Below are 26,289 nucleotides of genomic sequence, written 5' to 3'. Positions count from 1 at the left end.
GTGAAAAGTCAATTTGAGGTTGTGGGTACCTTACTCACATCCCCCGCAGGTCTACACCGACCTCACGGGAGAGGCGCAGGCTGGCAAGACCGAGAACAATAATTATAAATACATAAATTTAACAGAATACATATCTATAAATAATACAGAGAACATAGAAAAATACATGTGCTTTCCAACAGAGCAGTATCATACAAAAATGGCTCCAATGTCTTCATCTAGGAGTGTCTCTTATCTTCTGTAGTTGGGTTTCACATTCTGAAATGGGATCAATAAAAGGTCAATCAGATATTAAAACCTATCAAAAACCCATCTGCCTGCTTATTCTATAGTGATATTTAATGTACATGTATGGACTGTCAGTAAGTATACACTGTACCTGGGGTGGGATGGGGGGATACATCGGTCTTTGAGGAGGGGCAGCGGCAGGCTGCTGATATGCCTAAAATGAGATAAATCAATACAATGAGAGCAAGGATAAGACTGGTTAAAGAACCATCGTCATGTAAAATGTTAGATTTCTTATGTTGTACATGAGTAGAATTGTTGCACTGTATGTGGAGAGTATACATGTCCTATTTGATGGTATATACTTACATGTGGGTACTGTGGTTTGTGAGCCTGGGCAGGGGGATATGGAGGGCGGGCTGCATTCCCATTATGCATCTGTGTTCAAAGATTGTAAAGTGGAGAGGTAACAGTACGTATAAAATGTAATAAAGGTAACCAATAATCTGTACAGTGTGCAAAGAGGTGACTTACAACTTCCACATAAGGCTGGGGTCATATGGGGGAATTTGGAGAGGAATCTGAGACGGTCATCTACTTCAGATTGTTCTCCGAATTCTGGCCATGTAGAACCACAGCTTTCTGCCATGGTTTTGCTCACTGATAAGTCTCAGACTAGTCTCACTTCACGGGTTCTTAAATGGTTTGGCCACTTTCAGGCCAATGTTATCATTTGTATAACAGAAAAAATTGGGCAATTCTATCTATCTATCTATCTATCTATCTATCTATCTATCTATCTATCTATCTATCTATCTCCTATCTATCTATCTATCTATCTATGATCTATTATTTATCTTACATCTTATATACTGTAGATATAGATATATAAAGGTGAGGTCTTTCAGTAAGTAATAGTATATACAATACCTGTGGTGAGAACATCGGTCTTTGAGGAGGGATAGCAGATGGTGGTTGAAATCCCTAAAATGAAATGAAACACAATAAAACCAAGCACAGGTAAGGTTACTCACTTTCACATGCAACAAAATGTATTAAAGACCTGCACTGCTTATTGGTGCATATTGGCATACATGGATTCTTGCTAAGAGGTGATGTATATGGACTGGAGATGGAGTTGTAAAAAATATATTAGACCATTTTAAAAACTTTTGAGGTACTTTGAGGAACAACCTCTTCATAAATCTACCCTACTGATTCTAATGGATAGTAGCACTGCTATTGACGTGTCATATGAGGGGTCCAGGTCATCAATCTCAGATTAGTGGGGATCAGGCATCCGGCAACCTCACCGATAAGCTGTTCTCTGTAGTTGATATACCAAGAATGCAGGAAGTAGACAGCGCTGTTCTCTGTGTAGTGGCAGAACTGAGTTACTGCAGCTTCTCTCTCATTAAAGTAACTAGGACCTAAGCTGCAATACCTTGGACTAACCACCACACAAAGAACAGCACTGTCTGCTTCCTGCTCCATTCTCATCATGTCTGGCAGCTGCTAAGAACACTCGGAGGGTGCCGAGTATCGGGCCACAACTGACTTGATACTAGCAACCTTCTCATAGGATAGGCCATCACTATTGTTAGCCTATAAAACCCCTTTAAAATGTATAAACCACACATAACAATCCTTAAATCAATACTACAGGGTGTAGAAAACAATGGTACCTGAGGCTTCTGAGACTGGGCTGGCGGCTGTGGTGGATTGTTGATGTACTACAAGTGTAAGAAATATCATTTCAGTTACTTTGTATAAGACAATTAGTCAGTGCAATGGAGACCATAAAAGCTTGGAATACAATGTAAGGGCAGGTCTGAGTCAATGGTATTTATCACACTGCATTAGAGCAGACTATACAGGCATGGATCCTAGAGGTAATACCCAAATTATCCATAAAAAGTAGCAGTAACATGTCAAATCCATTCACCCCGAGTATGTTAATGGCACGCAAAAGAATGTGATCCACTTACTGGAGGATGGTAGGGATAAGGACTTGGTTCTTGAGGCGTCTGATTTTGGATATTGAAGGTGGGGTTGGCGACACCTTTACCTTTTCCAGCAGAAGTACTGAGATGAGAGAAGAATAAACTGTGTCACATTCACATCATATGCAATAAGATCAAGGCCCTGGTTACGTCATGTCCCCATATTCAGTGCTGACTATTTGTAAAGTAAGGCTTATACTAGGTTCACACTAGAGACTCTGTCTCCCATTCCGCTTAATATTGGCGGAGAGAAAAGTTCTGCAAGGAGGAGAGAAGAGTTCTGCAAGGAGAGAAGAGTTCTGCAAGGAGGAGAGAGAAGTTCTGCAAGGAGGAGAGAAGAGTTCTGCAAGGAGGACTTTTCTCTCCACCGTTTTTTAGCAAACAATCAGCAGACCCTATTATAGACTATAGTTTCTGCGGGTAACCGCTTCTTAAGAAGAGAGGGTTTCCATCTTTCGGCTCCATAAGCGAACCCAAAGAATGGAAACCTGAACACTACTGTGAACCTAGCATTATTTGCTTCCAAATAGAACTGGTCTCTATTCAGTGGCGTAACTAGGAATGGCGGGGCCCCGTGGCGAATTTTCGACATGCCCCCCCCCCCCCCCCGACTGAAGCCCAGCAAAAACCCCAACCGACTCCCCCCCCACATTCCTGCGCTCTCTATTATTCCCCTTAGTGGCCGCTGTACACAGTATTATGCCCCATAGTGGCCCCTGCACGCAGTATTATCCCCCATAGTGGCCCCTGCACACAGTATTATCCCCCATAGTGACCCCTGCACACAGTTTTATCCCCCATAGTGGCCCCTGCACACAGTACTATCCCCCATAGTGGCCCCTGCACACAGTATTATCCCCCATAGTGGCCCCTGCACACAGTATTATGCCCCATAGTTGCCCCTGCACACACTATTATCCCCCATAGTGGCCCCTGCACACAGTATTATCCCCCATAGTGGCCCCTGCACACAGTATTATCCCCCATAGTGGCCCCTGCACACAGTATTATCCCCCATAGTGGCCCCTGCACACAGTATTATGCCCCACTGTGGACACCCATAAACAATTATTATACTCTGGGGTCATTTCAGACCCCAAAATATAATAATCGGAGACCCGGGGACACACACATAAAAACAATGTTACTTACCTATCTCCGGCTCCGCTGCAATCCTCCGTGGTATCAGCCGTCTTCTCTGACGTCTGGGACGTCACATGACCCGGGACGTCACATGAACGGGTCATGTGACGTCAAGGAGCGTCCAGAAGTAGGCCCGAGCCTGCCCGGAGTGTGGAAAGGTAAGTAACATTGTTTTTTATGTTACTTTACCTCCCCTGAACCTCCGATCATTATACTTGGGGGTCTGAAAAGACCCCCGAGTATAATAATGATGTTTGTGGGACACGCAGCATCACTTACCAATCCTGGCCCCTGCCAGAATCAGTAAGTAAATAGGGCCCGTTACCAGCTGGAGTAGCTACCCCTGCTACCCCGGTAGTTACGCCACTGTCTCTATTACTACTAGGACTACTAGTAAATGCCACTAGTAAAAGTGGTCATCAGGAGACGGTGGAATCTAGGTCTTTCTATATTCCTTCCCAAATAGGTGTCTATTGAATGAGATGATGGTAAGATATGGTAAGTACCATATGTGTATAAGATACACTTTTTGCACCCTGCCAAATAACAGTTCAGGGGATGTTAGGGGTGCACTACTAAAGTATCTCTTGTGGAGCATCTTGACTTATTCATAGGGCAGAAGCTCTAGGAACATGTTAGATCGTATGTGTACACTCACCGGCCACTTTATTAGGTACACCTGTCCAACTGCTCGTTAACACTTAATTTCTAATCAGCCAATCACATGGCGTCAACTCAGTGCATTTAGGCATGTAGACATGGTCAAGACAATCTCCTGCAGTTCAAACCGAGCATCAGTATGGGGAAGAAAGGTGATTTGAGTGCCTTTGAACGTGGCATGGTTGTTGGTGCCAGAAGGGCTGGTCTGAGTATTTCAGAAACTGCTGATCTACTGGGATTTTCAGGCACAACCATCTCTAGGGTTTACAGAGAATGGTCCGAAAAAGAAAAAACATCCAGTGAGCGGCAGTTCTGTGGGCGGAAATGCGTTGTTGATGCCAGAGGTCAGAGGAGAATGGCCAGACTGGTTCGAGCTGATAGAAAGGCAACAGTGACTCAAATAGCCACCCGTTACAACCAAGGTAGCCAGAAGAGCATCTCTGAACGCACAGTACGTCGAATTTTGAGGCAGATGGGCTACAGCAGCAGAAGACCACACCGGGTGCCACTCCTTTCAGCTAAGAACAGGAAACTGAGGCTACAATTTGCACAAGCTCATCGAAATTGGACAATTGAAGATTGGAAAAACGTTGCCTGGTCTGATGAGTCTCGATTTCTGCTGCGACATTCGGATGGTAGGGTCAGAATTTGGCGTCAACAACATGAAAGCATGGATCCATCCTGCCTTGTATCAACGGTTCAGGCTGGTGGTGGTGGTGTCATGGTGTGGGGAATATTTTCTTGGCACTCTTTGGGCCCCTTGGTACCAATTGAACATCGTTGCAACGCCAAAGCCTACCTGAGTATTGTTGCTGACCATGTCCATCCCTTTATGACCACAATGTACCCAACATCTGATGGCTACTTTCAGCAGGATAATGCGCCATGTCATAAAGCTGGAATCATCTCAGACTGGTTTCTTGAACATGACAATGAGTTCACTGTACTCCAATGGCCTCCACAGTCACCAGATCTCAATCCAATAGAGCATCTTTGGGATGTGGTGGAACGGGAGATTCGCATCATGGATGTGCAGCCGACAAATCTGCGGCAACTGTGTGATGCCATCATGTCAATATGGACCAAAATCTCTGAGGAATGCTTCCAGCACCTTGTTGAATCTATGCCACGAAGAATTGAGGCAGTTCTGAAGGCAAAAGGGGGTCCAACCCGTTACTAGCATGGTGTACCTAATAAAGTGGCCGGTGAGTGTACATTGATAGTTCTTGGTAAGACTTTACAAAATTCACTCCTTGAAGTCCAGGCAAGCCGGACGAATGGCCAGCAACTAAGAAGTCAACACTTGCCACCGAAAGTTAATATATGCCAGGCCCTAGTTAGTCCCAGGATCCCTGACATTCTCCCTATTACATCCCATATTGACCTATATCTTGCCTAATTTCCCCCTCACTCCCATTGTTGGTCATACCTTTGCCTCTGTCTCTTCCTACGATACCTCTTGATGAGCACAAAAGCCGTAAGGATCAAGATGAGGATCACAATGACGATGATGACAGCAAATGCAATGGTGCCCAAGTTGCCTATTCACAAAGCAGAACAGAATGAAAGGTTATTTTGGGGATTGAAATACTTATTAATATTAGATCAGTGGGGGTCCGACACCCAGTACCCCCCACCGATCCGCTCTCTGAAGAGGGCATATCTTTCAGGTTAGTGCTGTAGCCTCTTCCTTGCTTACTGAGACATAAGGGAGTGCTCTGTATTATAGTATTGATGAGTAAGGGGCCCATATGTTGTTCCTGCACAGGGGTCCCCTGATTTCACTGTCCTCCACCCCTGCACTCACCTTATGTGCAGTATAGTCATTCATTGTACTTACTTTCTTCTATTTTCGTGTCACAGTTGGGGGGCGCCCAGCCTTCCTCACAATGACATTGCAGCTCATGGTCACAAACCTGTAAAAAATTAGATAATAAGATATTTTGTATTGTTATGAAGATTAGGGTCATGTCATACACATGAAAGATACCAAAGCTGGGGAAACCCATATGGAAAGATCAGACCTAATCTTGTACAAATAGCTGAAGATTGGGCAGTGCAGAAAAGATATATTGTATTGTCAAGGAATAGACTATTAATTGATACATTGTAACAAAGCTCCAGCTCCTGCAAACAAGATTGAACAGTATTTTAATGTTTATATTAGGGCTGAAATGTAAAGAACAAGCAGAGGGGTAAAACAAGTACAGTACAATGTATGTGTATGTATGTGCCTTACCGAATGTCCGGGGCACTTGGCAGCACAGTCTGTAGACTGGATCTCTGTTGGGACTGCAGTACATCTCCCATTCACACACACCTAGAAAATGACAATATGATCTGTTAGAAATAGAAAAAAAAATCAACCTCACAAAATTCCAAATTAGAGGATTTCATAGGGTAGCAGACATAGCATCTGCTGTGGGGCCAATAAGTAAGGGGGCCATATCCAGTCCTAGAGTGCAGTAAGTGATAGAGATGAGCGAACAGTGTTCTATCGAACACATGTTCGATCGGATATCAGGGTGTTCGCCATGTTCGAATCGAATCGAACACCGCGTGGTAAAGTGCGCCAAAATTCGATTCCCCTCCCACCTTCCCTGGCGCCTTTTTTGCACCAATAACAGCGCAGGGGAGGTGGGACAGGAACTACGACACCGGGGGCATTGAAAAAAATTGGAAAAAGTCATTGGCTGCCGAAATCAGGTGACCTCCATTTTAGACGAATAGTGGATTTCAAATCCGGGTCATATGAGAATGTGAACTTTGTGACTATGAGACAGGGATAGCTGTACAGGCAGGGATAGCTAGGGATAACCTTTATTTAGGGGGGAATGTTATTAAAAATAACTTTTTGGGGCTCTATCGGGTGTGTAATTGTGATTTTTGTGAGATAAACTTTTTCCCATAGGGATGCATTGGCCAGCGCTGATTGGCCGAATTCCGTACTCTGGCCAATCAGTGCTGGCCAATGCATTCTATTAGCTTGATGAAGCAGAGTGTGCACAAGGGTTCAAGCGCACCCTCGGCTCTGATGTAGCAGAGCCGAGGCTGCACAAGGGTTCAAGCGCACCCTCGGCTCTGCTACATCAGAGCCGAGGGTGCGCTTGAACCCTTGTGCACACTCTGCTTCATCAAGCTAATAGAATGCATTGGCCAGCGCTGATTGCCCAATGCATTCTATTAGCCCGATGAAGTAGAGCTGAATGTGTGTGCTAAGCACACACATTCAGCACTGCTTCATCACGCCAATACAATGCATTAGCCAGTGCTGATTGGCCAGAGTACGGAATTCGGCCAATCAGCGCTGGCTCTGCTGGAGGAGGCGGAGTCTAAGGTCGGACCTGAATGGAGACTGGTGTGGAGCGATCTTAGACTCCGCCTCCTCCAGCAGAGCCAGCGCTGATTGGCCGAATTCCGTACTCTGGCCAATCAGCACTGGCTAATGCATTGTATTGGCGTGATGAAGCAGTGCTGAATGTGTGTGCTTAGCACACACATTCAGCTCTACTTCATCGGGCTAATAGAATGCATTGGCCAATCAGCGCTGGCCAATGCATTCTATTAGCGTGAACTGAGTTTGCACAGGGGTTCTAGTGCACCCTCGGCTCTGCTACATCAGATTGCTACATCTGATGTAGCAGTGCCGAGTGTGCATCAGATGTGTAGTTGAGCAAAACTGACTCAGCACTGCTAAGTCTCTGCATTCGCATAGGAATGCATTGGCCAGCCTTCGGCCAATCAGCGCTGGCTCTGCCGGAGGAGGCGGAGTCTAAGGTCGGACCTGAATGGAGACTGGTGTGGAGCGATCTTAGACTCCGCCTCCTCCAGCAGAGCCAGCGCTGATTGGTCGAGTTCCGTACTCTGGCCAATCAGCACTGGCCAATGCATTTCTATGGGGAAAAGTTAGCTTGCGAAAATCGCAAACTGACAGGGATTTCCATTAAATAAAATGACTTTTATGCCCCCAGACATGCTTCCCCTGCTGTCCCAGTGTCATTCCAGGGTGTTGGTATCATTTCCTGGGGTGTCATAGTGGACTTGGTGACCCTCCAGACACGAATTTGGGTTTCCCCCGTAACGAGTTTATGTTCCCCATAGACTATAATGGGGTTCGAAACCCATTCGAACACACGAACAGTGAGCGGCTGTTCGAATCGAATTTCGAACCTCGAACATTTTAGTGTTCGCTCATCTCTAGTAAGTGACAACTATGGGTGATAGAAGGGGAAAACTGACTGCACCTCCATCATTTTACTGGTACATCCTGTTTCTTTCATGTGACATCAGTCGAATTACTCTTAATATGCTATGATGTCACATTGTATAAAGTGATGTTTTTGTGTACATATTATCCCTGTGCTATTATGTAATATTTGGAATTATTCCTCTACTGTGACATCACTGTGTGTATTACCTGTACTGTGACATCACTGTGTGTATTACCTGTACTGTGACATCACTGTGTGTATTATCCTGTACTGTGACATCACTGTGTGTATTATCCCTGTACTGTGACATCACTGTGTGTATTATCCCTGTACTGTGACATCACTGTGTGTATTATCCCTGTACTGTGACATCACTGTGTGTATTATCCCTGTACTGTGACATCACTGTGTGTATTATCTCTGTACTGTGACATCACTGTGTGTATTATCCCTGTACTGTGACATCACTGTGTGTATTATCCCTGTACTGTGACATCACTGTGTGTATTATCCCTGTACTGTGACATCACTGTGTGTATTATCCCTGTACTGTGACATCACTGTGTGTATTATCTCTGTACTGTGACATCACTGTGTGTATTATCTCTGTACTGTGACATCACTGTGTGTATTATCCCTGTACTGTGACATCACTGTGTGTATTATCCCTGTACTGTGACATCACTATGTGTATTATCCCTGTACTGTGACATCACTGTGTGTATTATCTCTGTACTGTGACATCACTGTGTGTATTATCCCTGTCCTGTGACATCACTGTGTGTATTATCTCTGTACTGTGACATCCCTGTGTGTATTATCCCTGTACTGTGACATCACTGTGTGTATTATCCTTGTACTGTGACATCACTGTGTGTATTATCCCTGTACTGTGACATCACTGTGTGTATTATCTCTGTACTGTGACATCACTGTGTGTATTATATCTGTACTGTGACATCACTGTGTGTATTATCCCTGTACTGTGACATCACTGTGTGTATTATCCCTGTACTGTGACATCACTGTGTGTATTATCCCTGTACTGTGACATCCCTGTGTGTATTATCCCTGTACTGTGACATCATTGTGTGTATTATCCCTGTACTGTGACATCACTGTGTGTATTATCCCTGTACTGTGACATCACTGTGTGTATTATCCCTGTACTGTGACATCCCTGTGTATATTATCACTGTACTGTGACATCACTGTGTGTATTATCCCTGTACAGTGACATCACTGTGTGTATTATCCCTGTACTGTGACATCACTTATTGTACACATTATTATATAAACTTGCTGCTTAAGGTGGTCATAGTGAAGTTATAGCACTTGCAGCTGTATGTTTTCTGATACAGAGCTCCAAATCCCCTGCAAAGACTTAGACGACGATATTAGAGATTCCTTGCACCACCTCTAGAGGGCGCCCTGGAGCTTACTACATACATTTCATACAGTGAACACTCTTTACCTCCCTCTATTCGTGATGGCAGACATGCATGTAAAATTTACCTAAATGTCGAAACGGGGAATTGCGAGAAATGGATGACGGCGCTGACCACATCCTCCTGCCGCATAGTTATTAGGAAGTGGGATGTGGTCAGCACTGTGAGTAGTAGAATGTAGAGAACTTACTCCACCATCATCACACTTTGTTCCAGTTTCCACCATTACTTCTGGATTCAGGGTTTTACATCTTCCGACAGTACAATAACCAAACCTATCATTGACTGGCTTACTGTAACCACGAGAGCAGTACAGCACCCCACATTGCCCGTACCTAAAAATATAGAGATTACCATGAGACACAGCATAGAGTGTGATATATAATGTCCTTACAATCTCCACACAACACCTACCTAGACTGGGGGCAAGATGCTCGGCTAGTATCATAGCAGGATTTCTCCGCTGGCACAGACCCTAGTACATGAACAGGACAAGAGTTTTAGGAGGAGTGAATTTCTAAAAGGTAAAATCTGAAATATATCACAGAAGGAAATATCACACCTTGGAAGGACTTGACACTTTAGTGGTTTTCGGAGCTGAACTAACCACATATAACCTTCAATCCTCTCAAGATCTCTCACTCCACTCTGCTCTTATCCGCTCTTCACACAACCACCTCGAAGACTTCTCCCGTGCATCCCCCATACTCTGGAACTCACTACCAGGACACATAAGACTGACCCCATAATCACAAGAAGACCTTGAAGATTTATCTCTTCAGGAAGGCTTACAATAGCACTACTGCCACCACACAACCATCTGAACAGCCTCTACCCTCACACACTGTCCCTATTCCCTTTTCCTTAAAGATTGTAAGCCTTTGAGGGCAAGGCCGTCTGTCCGACTGTTCTAGTTGGTCACTGTTAGCATTGTACTTGTTTTATGTATTTTGTATATTGTATGTAAACCCTCAAATGTACAGCAACATGGAAATAATCTAATAATATACAGCACCATGGAAATAATCTAATAATGTACAGCACCATGGCATTAATATAATAATGTACAGCACCATGGAATTTATATAATAATGTACAGTATCATGGAAATAATCTAATAATATAAATGACCATAGAAATAATGTAATAATGTACAGCACCATAGAAATTATCTAATAATGTAGAGCACCATGGAATTAATATAATAATGTACAGCACCATGGAATTAATATAATAATGTACAGCACCCTGGAAATAATCTAATAATATACCGCACCATGGAAATAATCTAATAATATACAGCACCATGGAATTAATATAATAATGTACAACACTTTGGACTTACTATAATAATGTACAGCACCATGGAAATAATCTAATAATATACATCACCATAGAAATAATCTAATAATGTACAGCACCATAGAAATAATCGAATAATGTACAGCACCATGGCATTAATATAATAATGTACAGCACCATGGAATTTATATAATAATGTACAGTATCATGGAAATAATCTAATAATATAAATGACCATAGAAATAATGTAATAATGTACAGCACCATAGAAATGATCTAATAATGTACAGCACCATGGAATTAATATAATAATGTACAGCACCCTGGAAATAATCTAATAATGTACAGCACCATGGAATTAACATAATAATGTACAGCACCATTGAATTAATATAATAATGTACAGCACCCTGGAAATAATCTAATAATATACCGCACCATGGAAATAATATAATAATGTATAACACTTTGGACTTACTATAATAATGTACAGCACCATGGAAATAATCTAATAATATACATCACCATAGAAATAATCGAATAATGTACAGCACCATGGAATTTATATAATAATGTACAGTATCATGGAAATAATCTAATAATGTACAGCACCATAGAAATGATCTAATAATGTACAGCACAATGGAATTAATCTAATAATGTACAGCACCATGGAAATAATCTAATAATATACCGCACCATGGAAATAATATAATAATGTATAACACTTTGGACTTACTATAATAATGTACAGCACCATGGAAATAATCTAATAATATACATCACCATAGAAATAATCGAATAATGTACAGCACCATGGCATTAATATAATAATGTACAGTATCATGGAAATAATCTAATAATATACATCACCATAGAAATAATCGAATAATGTACAGCACCATGGAATTTATATAATAATGTACAGTATCATGGAAATAATCTAATAATGTACAGCACCATAGAAATTATCTAATAATGTACAGCACAATGGAATTAATCTAATAATGTACAGCACCCTGGAAATAATCTAATAATATACCGCACCATGGAAATAATCTAATAATATACAGCACCATGGAATTAATATAATAATGTACAGCACTTTGGAAATATAATAATATAAGGCACCATGCAATTAATATAATAATGTACAGCACCATGGGATTAATATGATAATGTACAGCACCATGGAATTAATATCATGTACAGCACCACTGAAGTAATATAATAATGTACAGCTCCATGGAAATACTGCTACTACTAGCCACGTAGAAAAAAAAGCACATGGTTGAAAAAAAATATTTTGTATACATATGTTATATTAAAGTGAACTACTAAAGTCGTGAAGCAGTGAGGTTAATATTGTATGGTTTACCTGATCCCCAGTATGTTTCACACTGGCTCCTAAGTGTGGGGCACTTGCCATTATAGCAATAACCCTCCCCATTCTTGCAAGGGGAACCATTTATCTGGAAGCGATCAGAAGGACACGTGGCAGATCTCCCATCACACATATCGGACAAGTCACATTCATCTTTGGCAGGTCTACACACAGATCCAGCTGACTTCACCTGTAGGTGAAAAACAATCAGGAAGCCTCAGATTATTCACCTTACATTACCTCACCTTTCATTACCTCTCCCACTTTCTACTCATTGTATCCTTCAATAGATGCCCGTCTATTGATTCCAACGCAGTAGGAATGTTTTCTCTTGCCCAAAGCGTTTGTGGGTGAATAGTTTCAGCTGATTTATGCTCATTACTGTCAGGTGGGTGGTCCTAAGCCCAAGCAGACAGACAAGGACCTCCCAATTGACAGTGGAGAATATAACTGTGCTGAAACTAACAGAAATGATTGCTTGAGAATAGTGGGGTCAAGAGGAAAAATTCTAACTTCGCTAGCAGGATATTTTCATGTATTAAAAGGGGTATGGACTCATATATTCATAGGTCTCTATAACGGTCAGAGCTCTATGTTTCTGATACACAGCTCCAAATCTCCTGCAATAAAACGGCACTTTAAGGATAGAATAGCTGTGAGATATAACTCACCTTACAGTCTGAGCAGCATTCACCCTCCGCACACTGGGCACCTTCTTTCAGTCTGCAGGTGGCAGCATCACAGCACTTGTCATTACATTCCTACAATAATGGGGAGATAGGTGGTTACCCCTGTACCCAAAATATTTCCTAAAGTAGACATTGTGATAATGAGATGACGTTATATGATCATGGAAATAAATGTGGTCATGCACTAACTATAACGACCACCCCAAAGATTCATCTTACATGTATAATACCTTAAGAAAGACTTTACAAGCTCCATTCATAACTATGTAATTTTTCTTACATTGTTAAAGGGGTTGTCTGCTTTTGACAATCCTCTTCTGTTACTAGCTGTCTTAGTCAATGAACTCACAGTGATCATCTGCAAGCTGTAAGTTCATTTCCCCTGCAGCACCCCCCAACTCGAAATTAAGTATTACACCATTCTATTAAATTAATGGGCTGTCTATATATTATGAGCAATGTCACATTATAAAGTTACCTCCACAGTTCCGCAGTCACACTCCTCTCCTCTTTCTGTGAATTTATTGCCACATACAGGAGCAGACTGGATTTCCTCCTTCATTGGTCTGTCCTTCATACATAGAGGCATACTGTTCAGAATGAATCTCTGATAGTCTTGCTGACTACAGGAACTGAAGGTTCTGGGGGTGACATGACTGTGTGGAGAGAGCGGAAGTTACATCAGTAAGATATTTGCCATATACCGTATATGTTCTGAAATGGGGAGGGGATTGAGCAGGTGCCAGAAAAATCAGATGTCTGTTTCTGCTCCAAACAAAAGGATTGGGCATGTTGAAATTCGACAAGCGAACATGCCTGATGCTTCTTTCTCACATTATTATTTGTAGGGGGCACCTTAAAGAGACTCCTATACACATAAGGAAGTAAGCCAGACCCAACAAAAATCAGCAGGTGCGGCTGACTTTGCATGGGCAGAGAAAAGGAATTCACCCACCTTAAAGACGGAGCCATGATACAAGATGAGGATGGACAGTAGCATTGATCATCGTGATTCATTCCCAGGTTGTGTCCCATTTCATGAGCAAGAGTTGCAGCAACAGGAATATATTCAGTACTGTGATCCTGGCAATATAATATGGAAAACTGATAATCTGAAGTTCACATATTGATACGGTAATGAGAGATAATAAGTAAAAGTAAATTGGGATATTGTAGAATGGAGTAAAGTCACTGTCACCTCTGGACACCAAGAAATACAACCTAGTACTCTCCTACAGGACACCAAGAATGAGACACCATAGACCATAACGTTCAGGTTGCTGAAAAGAGACGTGGCATTCTTGATGTTGCCATAGATTCTGGGACTGTTTCAGTCATAGAACCCCTGCCATGAGGCTCAGCCCCATAGTTTCTGAGATTAATAAACTAGTGAACCCATGGGATACACAGGGATGGAAACTGGAAAGGAACCTGAGGTGGAAAATCTCAAATTCTTCTTCACTTTCAGCCATATACTGTAAATGGTCCCTAGCCTTCCAACACCACTGGACACCAGGGAACACAACCTCTTCTCTGACTATATACTAAGGAAAACAACCTCTTCTCTGACTACATACCAAGGAACACAACCTCTTCTCTGACTACATACCAAGGAACACAACCTCTTCTCCGACTATATACTAAGGAAAACAACCTCTTCTCTGACTACATACCAAGGAACACAACCTCTTCTCTGACTACATACCAAGGAACACAACCTCCTCTCCAACAACATACGACGGAACACAGCCTCTTCTCCAACTACATACCAAGGAACACAACCTCTTCTCCGACTGCATACCAAGGAACACAACCTCTTCTCCGACTACATATCAAGGAACACAACCTCTTCTCCGACTGCATACCAAGGAACACAATCTCTTCTCTGACTACATACCAAGGAACACAACCTCTTCTCCGACTGCATACCAAGGAACACAATCTCTTCTCTGACTACATACCAAGGAACACAACCTCTTCTCCGACTACATACCAAGGAACACAACCTCTTCTCCGACAACATACGACGGAACACAGCCTCTTCTCTGACTACATACCAAGGAACACAACCTCTTCTCCGACTACATACCAAGGAACACAACCTCTTCTCCGACAACATACGACGGAACACAGCCTCTTCTCCGACAACATACCAAGGAGCACAACCTCTTCTCCGACTGCATACCAAGGAACACAACCTCTTCTCTGACTACATAACAAGGAACACAACCTCTTCTCTGACTACATAACAAGGAACACAACCTCTTCTCTGACTACATACCAAGGAACACAACCTCTTCTCCCATTAGATATCAGGGAAAATTAACTTTCCCCCAATGGACAGCAGAGATATATCTATGGAATTTTTTTCATTAGAAATAGTACAAACTCTAATGTTCCTCACACAGATTTGTTGATGCCACATTTTCTTCTTTCTTTATAACTTGACTAGTATATTTGATGTCATATTTGCTGATTGTCTGAATCTACGTAAAGGACTCAAATCTCTGTAACTTTCCAAGGGAGTACACCCATATCGCAAAGGTGGATGACTCGAAATGATAGGCACTCCCACTGAGAATTACAAAGGTCCTCCAATGGACCATAAAGACGTTGAATTTTCCCCACTAAATCAATAAGACTTACATGGTCACCACTTAGAATTTCAACCATTAAAGTTCCTCCACTGAAATATGATTTTCCCGACTCTAGACTGTCAGAATATATACATATTTTACACCTTAACCGGTTTGAGTTTGTTGGGCGTGGGTAACACATGAGGGAAGTTTTTGTAAGTAATGTATTTGCTAATAGTATATGCCTTACCTGTATAATTCCTGCAGAATGGCTAGCACTACACAGGGTGCCAATCCAGGCAAGTCCCACGGTACTGCCATCAAAATCAATATTCCTGGGAAACACAAGGTGGAAAACTGTGACAGACTGCTCATATATATGATATAAATGACCTAAGGAGACACAGATTCCATATTTTAGACTTACGTTATGAACTGAGCGTTGTCATGAGGTTGACGACGTAACAATGTTTTCTCCCTCCACTCAGAGAATCGCCTTAGATCGGTGTCCGCGTTGCTCACCACTTCAAACTGGTTTCCATTGCTCCAAATTTCCAGCCCAGTTAGAGCCACAAAAATATTTAGGGGTTTATATACCTAAGGACGGGGTTAGATATGACATGTCACAAAATACCACCGCCAAAGGGGTAATACTACTGCATACTGTCCATTCACACAATGGCTGACCATGTCATGCAAGGGTGGACCAGATAAGGAGCCATTCAGGATGGTCATTGTGAAGAGGTTTCTGTACATACATATCTACTATATATGACTACAGGAACTCACCTGGTTGACAAAATTAACAATGCTGTATATCCTTTGCCTGATATCATCACTTCTGCGGTTAAATCTATTGTACTAGAAGAAAGGAGATCATTAATAATATGTGTACATGTAATATCCATGTTACATAATATATATATGTTACAGATATGCCGTGTTATAGATGATATATATTCTTACCATAGAATTATCCGCCACCATATAGAGTTGGATATATTTTCTTGACCTTAGGAATTCTTGTTTCTATATAGATAAAGCAGAGGAACGTCAATATCATGTTATAGATGAAGTTATCATTTATCCTGGTCAGACTTATCTTCACCTGGGGCGAAGGTTCATTCTGTTCTAGTCCTATATCTAAATACCAGCATTATAATGGAAGGTGGTAGGTGGGGGTTGATCTAGTGCCACACTTATTCAAGATATATAGATAGATAGGAGATGATAGATAGATAGATAGATAGATAGATAGATAGATAGATAGATAGGAGATAGATAGATAGATAGATAGATAGATAGATAGATAGGAGATAGATTGATAGATAGATAGATAGATAGATAGATAGATAGATAGATAGATAGGAGATAGACTGATATGAGATAAATAGATAGATAGGAGATAGATAGATAGATAGATAGATAGATAGATAGATAGATAGATAGATAGGAGATGATAACTAGATAGCTAGCTAGCTAGCTAGCTAGCTAGCTAGATAGATAGATAGATAGATAGATAGATAGATAGATAGGAGATGATAACTAGATAGCTAGCTAGCTAGCTAGCTAGCTAGCTAGATAGATAGATAGATAGATAGATAGATAGATGGATAGATATGAGACATTGTAGCTTCTCGTTCACCTCTTGACTACTACTTGAGAAGTCTGTCTTGGTCATTATTGTCTCATTGATACTTGTATCATCCACTCCACAGGTTTTTGGGGTCTCCTGGGCCTGATACTGGTAAATAGCATGCGCTCCAGTCTCAGACATCTTCAGAGGTTGAATTAAGAATTTATTTTCTTGTGTTGCAATAATGCCACTAAAGGGAAATATTACAACATCAGGTTCAGATCAATTCTACTTCTCCAGAAATAAAGAGTATGTATGACTTCTGATATTAATGGGGTTCTCTGCTATGTACAATCCCTACTTTGTAGCGGAACCCTTTGCCAATAAGTATAGCACAATGTATCTTCATGCTTGAATTTCCAGTGACCAGCTATGGGGAGACCTGGACACAATTACTCTAAGGCGCCACCACAGGGAAAAGGAAGAATTACATGGTGTCCATTCAAATCAATGGGTAATGTAGGATAGAACAAGTCCTCCAGTGCCAGAGACTCTCTTTGTACCCATATGACCAAGAGATGAGGGCTATGGGCAGCACTGTGGCTCAGTGGTTTGCACTGTTGCACTGGTACTGGCATCAAATCTTACCAAGGGCAACATTTATATTTATAACCTCCCACATACCAAAAATATACTGATAGGTAAATTGGCTTACTGTTAAAACAACTGACCCTTGTAGGTGTTGGGATGAATATCTGAATGGCAACCACTAATACCCCAACTCTCCCTGTGTGCATTACAAATGTATGTCTTTGTGAATGACCCCTCTAAAATATTCTAGATTGTATCTTGATGACTTTCTTACTACATAGGACTCACCTTAATCCATTGCACGTGCTCAGGCTGACCTTTGAACTGCTGTCATTCTTCACATATCCTTGATAAAAGCAATGATCCTACAACATACAGATAGACAGAATTGTCACCTGGCCATACATGGGAGGAGTTAGTCAAGGATATCATTGCAAAGGATTGGACATGTTGCAAGGAAACCCAACAAACATGGCAAGAGATGTTTGATTATCTTTTGCCCCCTAAAATAAATCTGCGTTCTTGGTCAAACCAACTGTGCATGTATATGGTAGAGCGGGTAGAATCTGATCAAGGTACGTCAAAGCAATAGCCAAAAATTACGGGTGCCCCTCCCTGTTAGCAGTGTCCTGGAATGCAGAAGTTGCAATTACCAATGTTGTCAATCTAATATGTATGATTGCGGCCCCATGCTTACTACTAGTAGTTTATGGCTTGCTTATGGCATTGGTATGTTCTTCCAGTGTTCCCACTAGTGACTCCTTCCACATGTAAAAATGCACACTCTGAAACACATCCAATGTGCATGCTCCATAGCTATGTATAAGATAAGTGATATAATATACCGTACCTTTATCTCAGGACTGGTGGTGACCAGGGAACCGTCTTTCAGGTAATGGGTCTCTGTGTAATTCTCAGAAATTAAGTCTCTGCAAAAAGAATTGGAATTTTATTTTAGAATTCACAGTAACAGGGATGTGACTATTTCTAACCTTTAGGAGTCAAGGACATGTGGATCTATGGTGAGCTGGGCTGGTATAGTGTTATCTTGTGTAATGGGATGTCTTTAAAATAGGGGTCAAGAGGAGAGACAGGGTCCGATAGGACATTACAAAGAGGTATTGACCTGTATTGCTGTGAATAAAGCACTTGTGGTGAGATAGAAACTTCCTATTTAGCTGCAGCAGCCTCTATGTGTGTCTCTTCACTCTTACACAGCTCCTGCTCATTGCTACACCTCTCCTCTCCAAAGACTTATATATACTTTGATACCTCTGTGATCCAAGACTGAGAATGTTTTTTTTAATAAGATATACTATAAAATTTCTTATATTCGCTTGTACTATTGACATATGCAAAGTATATTGAACAGTTAGTAACATACAGTAGTAGATAAGGCTGGATACAGACTCAAGGCTATCAAGTCCAACCTATAAACCAACCTAGGGAAAGGCAAAAAAAAAACCCTCAAGTCTGGCACCGATCACCCCATCAGAGGGAAACATTTCTTCCCAACTCAAGATATGGCACTTGGACTAAATTCCTGGATCAACATCACAACCCAGAACTTTGTAGTGCCTATAACCTGTGAGATTCTTACTTTCAAGAAATCCAGGGGTCATCTTGACCCCTCTTGAACTTGTATCAGTATCACCACATTCTGTGACAGTGAGTTCCATAGTCGCACCGCTATTACTGTGGAGAACTCTGCCTATGACTATGGTAGTACTTTCCATTTAATAGTTAATGGTAGTGGAAGAAACCCATCAGAATATTGAGATAATACATAAGTCTATCCCATGACATTTCGAGCCCATTGTGGACATACAGAGGACACTCACTCAGTTTTTTCTAGATGAAGGACCACTGGTTGTCCATTCACTTCTAGGCCGTATTGTACCATGTCTGGATAGTCGCTCTGCTGAGAGGAGAAGCACATGTACATGACTGACTGAGAAATAGTGCAGACGTGACGGCAAAATATAGTCATCTCAATACATGAAACACCTAATATCAAATACCTTATTAAGTTATTCCATAATAATAGGAGATGCAGTGCCCCATGAAGTGCCCCATTGTCCCGAGAGCTACAATACCCTGCACATCCGCAGCACTTACATGAGATACAGCAATGATAGACAATAATAGTGGGGATATCACTCCCTACTAGAGATGAGTGAGTAGTATTTGATCGAGTAGGTATTCGATCGAATACTACGGTAATCAAAATATTCATACTCGATCGAATACTACTAGTTATTCGCAGTAAATATTTGATTCAGAGCCAGCGTTGATTGGCCGAATGCTATACAGTGTATAGCATTCGGCCAATCAACGCTGGTTCTGCAGTAGGCTCGTCCTTGCTAGTCAGGAGAGCTGGCAGCTTGTTGGTATGAGGGAGCTGACTTTTTCTCATAGGAATGAATTGACCAGCGTTGATTGGACAGTGTACAGTATTCGGCCAATCAACGCTGGTTCTATCGGAGGTTCATCTGTGAGGAGGTGGAGTCTAAGATTGGACCACAGCAGTCTCCATTGTGATCCGATTTTAGACTCCATCTCCTCACAGACGAGCCTCTGGCAGAACCAGAGCTGATTGGCCGAATGCTGTACACTGGCCAATCAACGCTGGTCAATTCATTCCTATGAGAAAAGGTAAGCTCCCTCGTAACAGCAAGCTGTCAGCTCTCTCAACTAGCAAGGACGAGCCTGCAGCAAATCAACGCTGGTTCTGCAGCAGGCTTTTCCTTGCTAGTTGGGAGAGCTGGCAGCTTGATGTTACAAGGAAGCTTACTTTTTATTAGCGAAACTGCAAGCGCTGTGCAGTTAAAGCGCACGGACCCCATAGACTATAATGGGGTCTGTGCGCTTTAACTGCACAGCGCTCCTCCTAAACACTCTCCTCCTGCTATTCGTGGACTTGGTGACTCTCCTTTAGAACGAATAGTGGTCTCCCCTGAAATGAGCATTTTTTCCCATAGATTATAATGGGATTCGAATATTTCACTGTTCGCTCATCTCTACTCCCTACACATTAATATTAATGACTTATTAAAAGGGCTCTATCATTTGGAAATGTCATCTTTAGATAACCACATCCTTGCAGAGCCTTTAGAAAGGCTATTTCACACCTACCTTTAGTATGTAAATTGCCCCAGCAGATTTTTAATAAGTCAATTTTTATTCATATGCTAATGAACTTCGACCATGCACCAGAGGTGTCTGTGTGCACTGTCTGCACTGTGTATGTACAGCAGAGGCTGCTGTGCTGATGACTCTTCTCTGCTGTGCATACACATAGAGCAGACAGTGCACACAGACACTTCCAGTGCACAGTTGAAGCTCATTAGTGTATGCACAAACACGGACTTATTCAAACAGTACTGAGGCGATTTACAGACTAAAGGTAGGTGTGGAATTGCCTTTCTAAAGGCTATGCAAGGACGTGCTTATCTAAAAATGACTTTTCCCAATGATAGAGCCCCTTTAGGTATTACCACAATGAAGAACACAAACACATAACCAGGAAAAGGATGTAGGTTGTACAAGTAACCGCAAAGTAAACCACAACTATACAAATATCCACATCAGTGGTTGTACAAAAAATAACCTGTCAAAGTACTGAAGTCTAGGCAAAGAGTCAGTGTAGATATACAGTATATACATACAAAATAGATACATATATATATATATATATATATATATATATATATATAGTTATATAGACAAATACAGACATATAAATACTATATACATAGAAATAAACAAATACAGACATATAAATACTATATACATAGAAATAAATGTTATGTTAAGCTAGCTATTCAGCTAATCAGATGATATATAAATAAATAGATATTAGGTAGATAGATAGATAGATAGATAGATAGATAGATAGATAGATAGATAGATAGGAGATAGATAGATAGATAGATAGATAGATAGATAGGATAGGAGATAGATAGATAGATAGATAGGATAGGAGATAGATAGATAGATAGATAGATAGATAGATAGATAGATAGATAGATAGGAGATAGATAGATAGATAGATAGATAGATAGATAGATGATAGATAGATAGATAGATAATAAATAGATAGATAGATAATAAATAGATAGATGATAGATAGATGATAGATAGATAGATAGATAGATAGATAGGAGATAGATAGATAGATAGATAGATAGATAGATAGATAGATAGATAGGATAGGAGATAGATAGATAGATAGATGATAGATATATAGATAGATAGATAGGAGATAGATAGATGATAGATAGATAGATAGATAGATAGATAGATAGATAGGAGATAGATAGATAGATAGGAGATAGATAGATAGATAGATAGGAGATAGATAGATAGATAGATAGATAGATAGATAGATAGATAGGATAGGAGATAGATAGATAGATAGATAGATAGATAGATAGGAGATAGCTAGATAGATAGGAGATAGATAGATAGATAGATAGATAGGATAGGAGATAGATAGATAGATAGATAGATGATAGATGATAGATAGATAGATAGATAGATAGATAGATAGATAGAATAGGAGATAGATAGATAGATAGATAGATAGATAGATAGGAGATAGATAGATAGATAGATAGATAGATAATAGATAGATAGATAGATAGATAGGATAGGAGATAGATAGATAGATAGATAGATAGATGATAGATAGATAGATAGATAGATAGATAGAATAGGAGATAGATAGATAGATAGATAGGAGATAGATAGATAGGATAGGAGATAGATAGATAGATAGATAGATAGGAGATAGATAGATGATAGATAGATAGATAATAAATAGATAGATAGATAATAAATAAATAGATGATAGATAGATAGATAATAGATAGATAGATAGATAGATAGATAGATAGATAGATAGATAGATAGGAGATAGATAGATAGATAGATAGATAGATAGGATAGGAGATAGATAGATAGATAGATAGATAGATAGATAGGAGATAGATAGATAGATGATAGATAGATAGATAGATAGATAATAAATAGATAGATAGATAATAAATAAATAGATGATAGATAGATAGATAGATAGATAGATAGATAGATAGATGATAGATAGATAGATAGATAGATAGATAGGAGATAGATAGATAGATAGATAGATAGATAGGATAGGAGATAGATAGATAGATAGATAGATAGATAGATAGATAGATAGATAGGAGATAGATAGATAAATGATAGATAGATAGATAGATAATAAATAGATAGATAAATAGATAGATGATAGATAGATAGATAGATAGATAGATAGATGATAGATAGATAGATAGATAGATAGATAGATAGGAGATAGATAGATAGATAGATAGATAGATAGATGATAGATAGATAGATAGATAGATAGATAGATAGGAGATAGATAGATAGATAGGATAGGAGATAGATAGATAGATAGATAGATAGATGATAGATATATGAGATAGATAGATAGATAGATAGATAGATAGATAGGAGATAGATAGATGATAGATAGATAGATAGATAGATAGATAGATAGGAGATAGATAGATAGATAGATAGATAGATAGATAGGAGATAGATAGATAGATAGATAGATAGATAGATAGATAGATAGGATAGGAGATAGATAGATAGATAGATAGATGATAGATAGATAGATAGATAGATAGATAGATAGATAGGAGATAGCTAGATAGATAGGAGATAGATAGATAGGATAGGAGATAGATAGATAGATAGATGATAGATGATAGATAGATAGATAGATAGAATAGGAGATAGATAGATAGATAGATAGATAGATAGATAGATAGGAGATAGATAGATAGATAGATAGATAATAGATAGATAGATAGATAGATAGATAGATAGATAGGATAGGAGATAGATAGATAGATGATAGATAGATAGATAGATAGATAGATAGATAATAGATAGATAGATAGATAGATAGATAGATAGATAGGATAGGAGATAGATAGATAGATGATAGATAGATAGGAGATAGATAGATAGATAGATAGATAGGAGATAGATAGATAGATAGATAGATAGGATAGGAGATAGATAGATAGATAGGATAGGAGATAGATAGATAGATAGATAGATAGATAGATAGATAGATAGATAGATAGATAGGAGATAGATAATATCCATTGATATTCTCATAAATGTTTCCTTTACCATTTGCTCTGTACTATACCTTAGTATCTCTCTTGTGATGTACATGCAGTTTTCGGGGGAACACAACCTCATATTTCTGCCCCGCTGGTATATCATTACTGCCTGTAGGGAATGGTCACCGGATTATTGATATCATATAGTAACATTACATATAGTACTGGTATCATAGAAGAAGCCCGGACAGGAGTTTGTCACATTCTTATTCACTTGCTGTCAGTGTATTAAGCAATGCTCATTTTAGCAAAAAAAAAAAAAAAAAATGATCGTCACCAAGATTCAGCAAGGACATGATAAAGCTTCGCCATCCTCAGCAATTACAAGACCTCTGCTTGTTGTCAGCAAATTTTCGTCAACCACAACTGGAACAAAACATCCTTGTGTACGTTTCATGGCTTCAACCCTGTACACACCTAATCCTGTTTGCGGTGTAGCATTTTCTATTCTAGGCAATCAGCAGGAAGATCAATAACAACCGCATACTGTATATCTCCAATGCAGTCAGAGGTCTTGTGGCCTTAGGCCTCATCTACCTGGATATATTATAATATCACCAGACGACCCCTTTAAAATGATGAGTCCCACTCTCAGCGAGACCTGCAAAAAGCTGATTTTGCTGAGGAAAGTCACCGCTGGGGATCGTAATAGTACATGGCAGCTCTTCAAATGAATGGCCGCCAAGACAAAGAGGGCTCTCATCTGCAAGTCCCAAATAGGGGACACCCACTGTGCTTCCTATGGTCTGTAAGAACCACTGAAATCTGAATAATCCCATTGAAATGAATGGGTACATAGAGATATGTCACATGTATGTGGTATGCAGGTGTGTGTGTCCTGTGGCTCCCCATAGTACCCTGGCCCTATCGAACAGTTGATCAGCTGGGATGCTGGTAGTCTGACCCAACTGATATAATATTGATAGCCTATCCTAAGGCGAGGTCATCAATATTAAAACCCAGGAAAACAACTTTAAGTATAAGAGCTTCTTATATATTTCCCATTCCTGTTGAAGTCACCCTTGGTTTTGCAGCTATATTTGCAACAAAAAAGGAGCCTTTCTGCAACGTAGGGTCTGAGTCTTAAGGTACAAACCAAATGCATCCTATGTGCAAGAGTGGTGCCGTGGAGAGGAACTCTTTTTTTTAATCCTGAAATGTATATACTTCAAATTCTTTAGATCCAGGGGCGTAACTTGAGGGGGTGAAGAGGGTGCAGTTGCCCCAGGTCCCAGAAGCCTTAGGGCGACTATAAGTACTGGCATCAGTATTGAGATTGCAGCTTCCATCTGGCCCATAAACCAAGGAGACCCACAGATTACCCTTAACCACACTCCTCCGCAACTGTAATCATCACTATCAAGAATTCACTGTAGGGATGAGGTAGGGGGCCCTGTACAAAAGATTGCACCGGGTCCCACAAGACTTTAGTTAAACCACTGTTTAGATCCATAATTCTAATATCAACCTCATATGAGGTTACAAATTGACTTGTAAAAGCTCATGAGACACCTCCAAACCCGAGACGTTAACACTAAACATGAACCATCTGGGCTCCCATGCAAAATTTGTAACTGTGCCCCCTTATAACACATCATTTATAGTATTGGTCACTATTTGTCTTCATATGGGACAATGAGACCTTTTGAGTCACTTCAGGATTCAGAGCTTGAACACAACCACAACTTTTTCTCTGGACAGGCCTGGAAACATAAGGTACCACTTAAGATCTTGGATGTAAATTCATAAAATTGCTTATGCTTATAGAGAGGTCAAAGGAAGAAAGGATAAATCTCAGCCACAGTCCATAAACTGTCCAAATACTCTCCTGAAAGAAAGGGGCCACACGGTGGCTCAGTGGTTAGCACTGCAGCCTTGCAGTGCTGGAGTCCTGGTGTTCAAATCCCACCAAGGGCAAAAAACTATCTGTATGGAGTTTGTATGTTCTCCCCGTGTTTGCATGGATTTCCATCCCATATTCCAAAGACATACTGATAGGGAAAAACGTACATTGTGAGCTCTATGTGGGGCTCTACATTAAAAAAAAAAAAACTCTCCTGAAAGCGTAAACTTTGTGTATCATAGTAAAAATAGAAAGTTTTCTAAGCAGTTCCTTATCTGTCTTCAGAAAAGAAAATAGAAATCTGTCTTTCAAAAAAAAAAATCACAACTAAGAACCAATGTTATCAAACCTTGTCCCCTCATGTAGTATTGTAAGGACTTACCTTGGCTCTGGCCACCTACTAGCACGAGGAGGAACAGTACAGTCCTCTGCATTGCTGCCGTTCGC

At 40.4% G+C, this 26,289-nt stretch overlaps 1 protein-coding gene across 1 annotated transcript; it reads right to left on the bottom strand.

The window, feature by feature from the left end:
* On the bottom strand, positions 1–26,289 carry LOC142202625 (zinc metalloproteinase-disintegrin-like halysase). Its single transcript, XM_075272844.1, has 25 exons — positions 26,225–26,289; positions 24,026–24,108; positions 19,653–19,732; positions 18,662–18,740; positions 18,100–18,176; positions 17,290–17,470; positions 16,611–16,673; positions 16,434–16,505; positions 16,072–16,241; positions 15,895–15,979; positions 14,024–14,151; positions 13,547–13,724; positions 13,051–13,140; positions 12,374–12,569; positions 10,108–10,168; positions 9,884–10,028; positions 6,274–6,354; positions 5,875–5,950; positions 5,464–5,575; positions 2,217–2,313; positions 1,914–1,961; positions 1,159–1,212; positions 598–666; positions 380–442; positions 1–258 (listed from the first exon to the last, which is right to left on the bottom strand). Exons 1-25 carry the CDS (start codon positions 26,274–26,276, stop codon positions 232–234), a joined length of 2,367 nt encoding a protein of 788 aa, XP_075128945.1. The 5' UTR covers positions 26,277–26,289; the 3' UTR covers positions 1–231.

This window comes from Leptodactylus fuscus, chromosome 5 (assembly GCF_031893055.1).
Source record: "Leptodactylus fuscus isolate aLepFus1 chromosome 5, aLepFus1.hap2, whole genome shotgun sequence".
NCBI classification, from domain to species: Eukaryota; Metazoa; Chordata; class Amphibia; order Anura; family Leptodactylidae; genus Leptodactylus; species Leptodactylus fuscus.
Note: the sequence above shows the minus strand (reverse complement) of the source record. Positions and strands in the feature narration are given on the sequence as shown.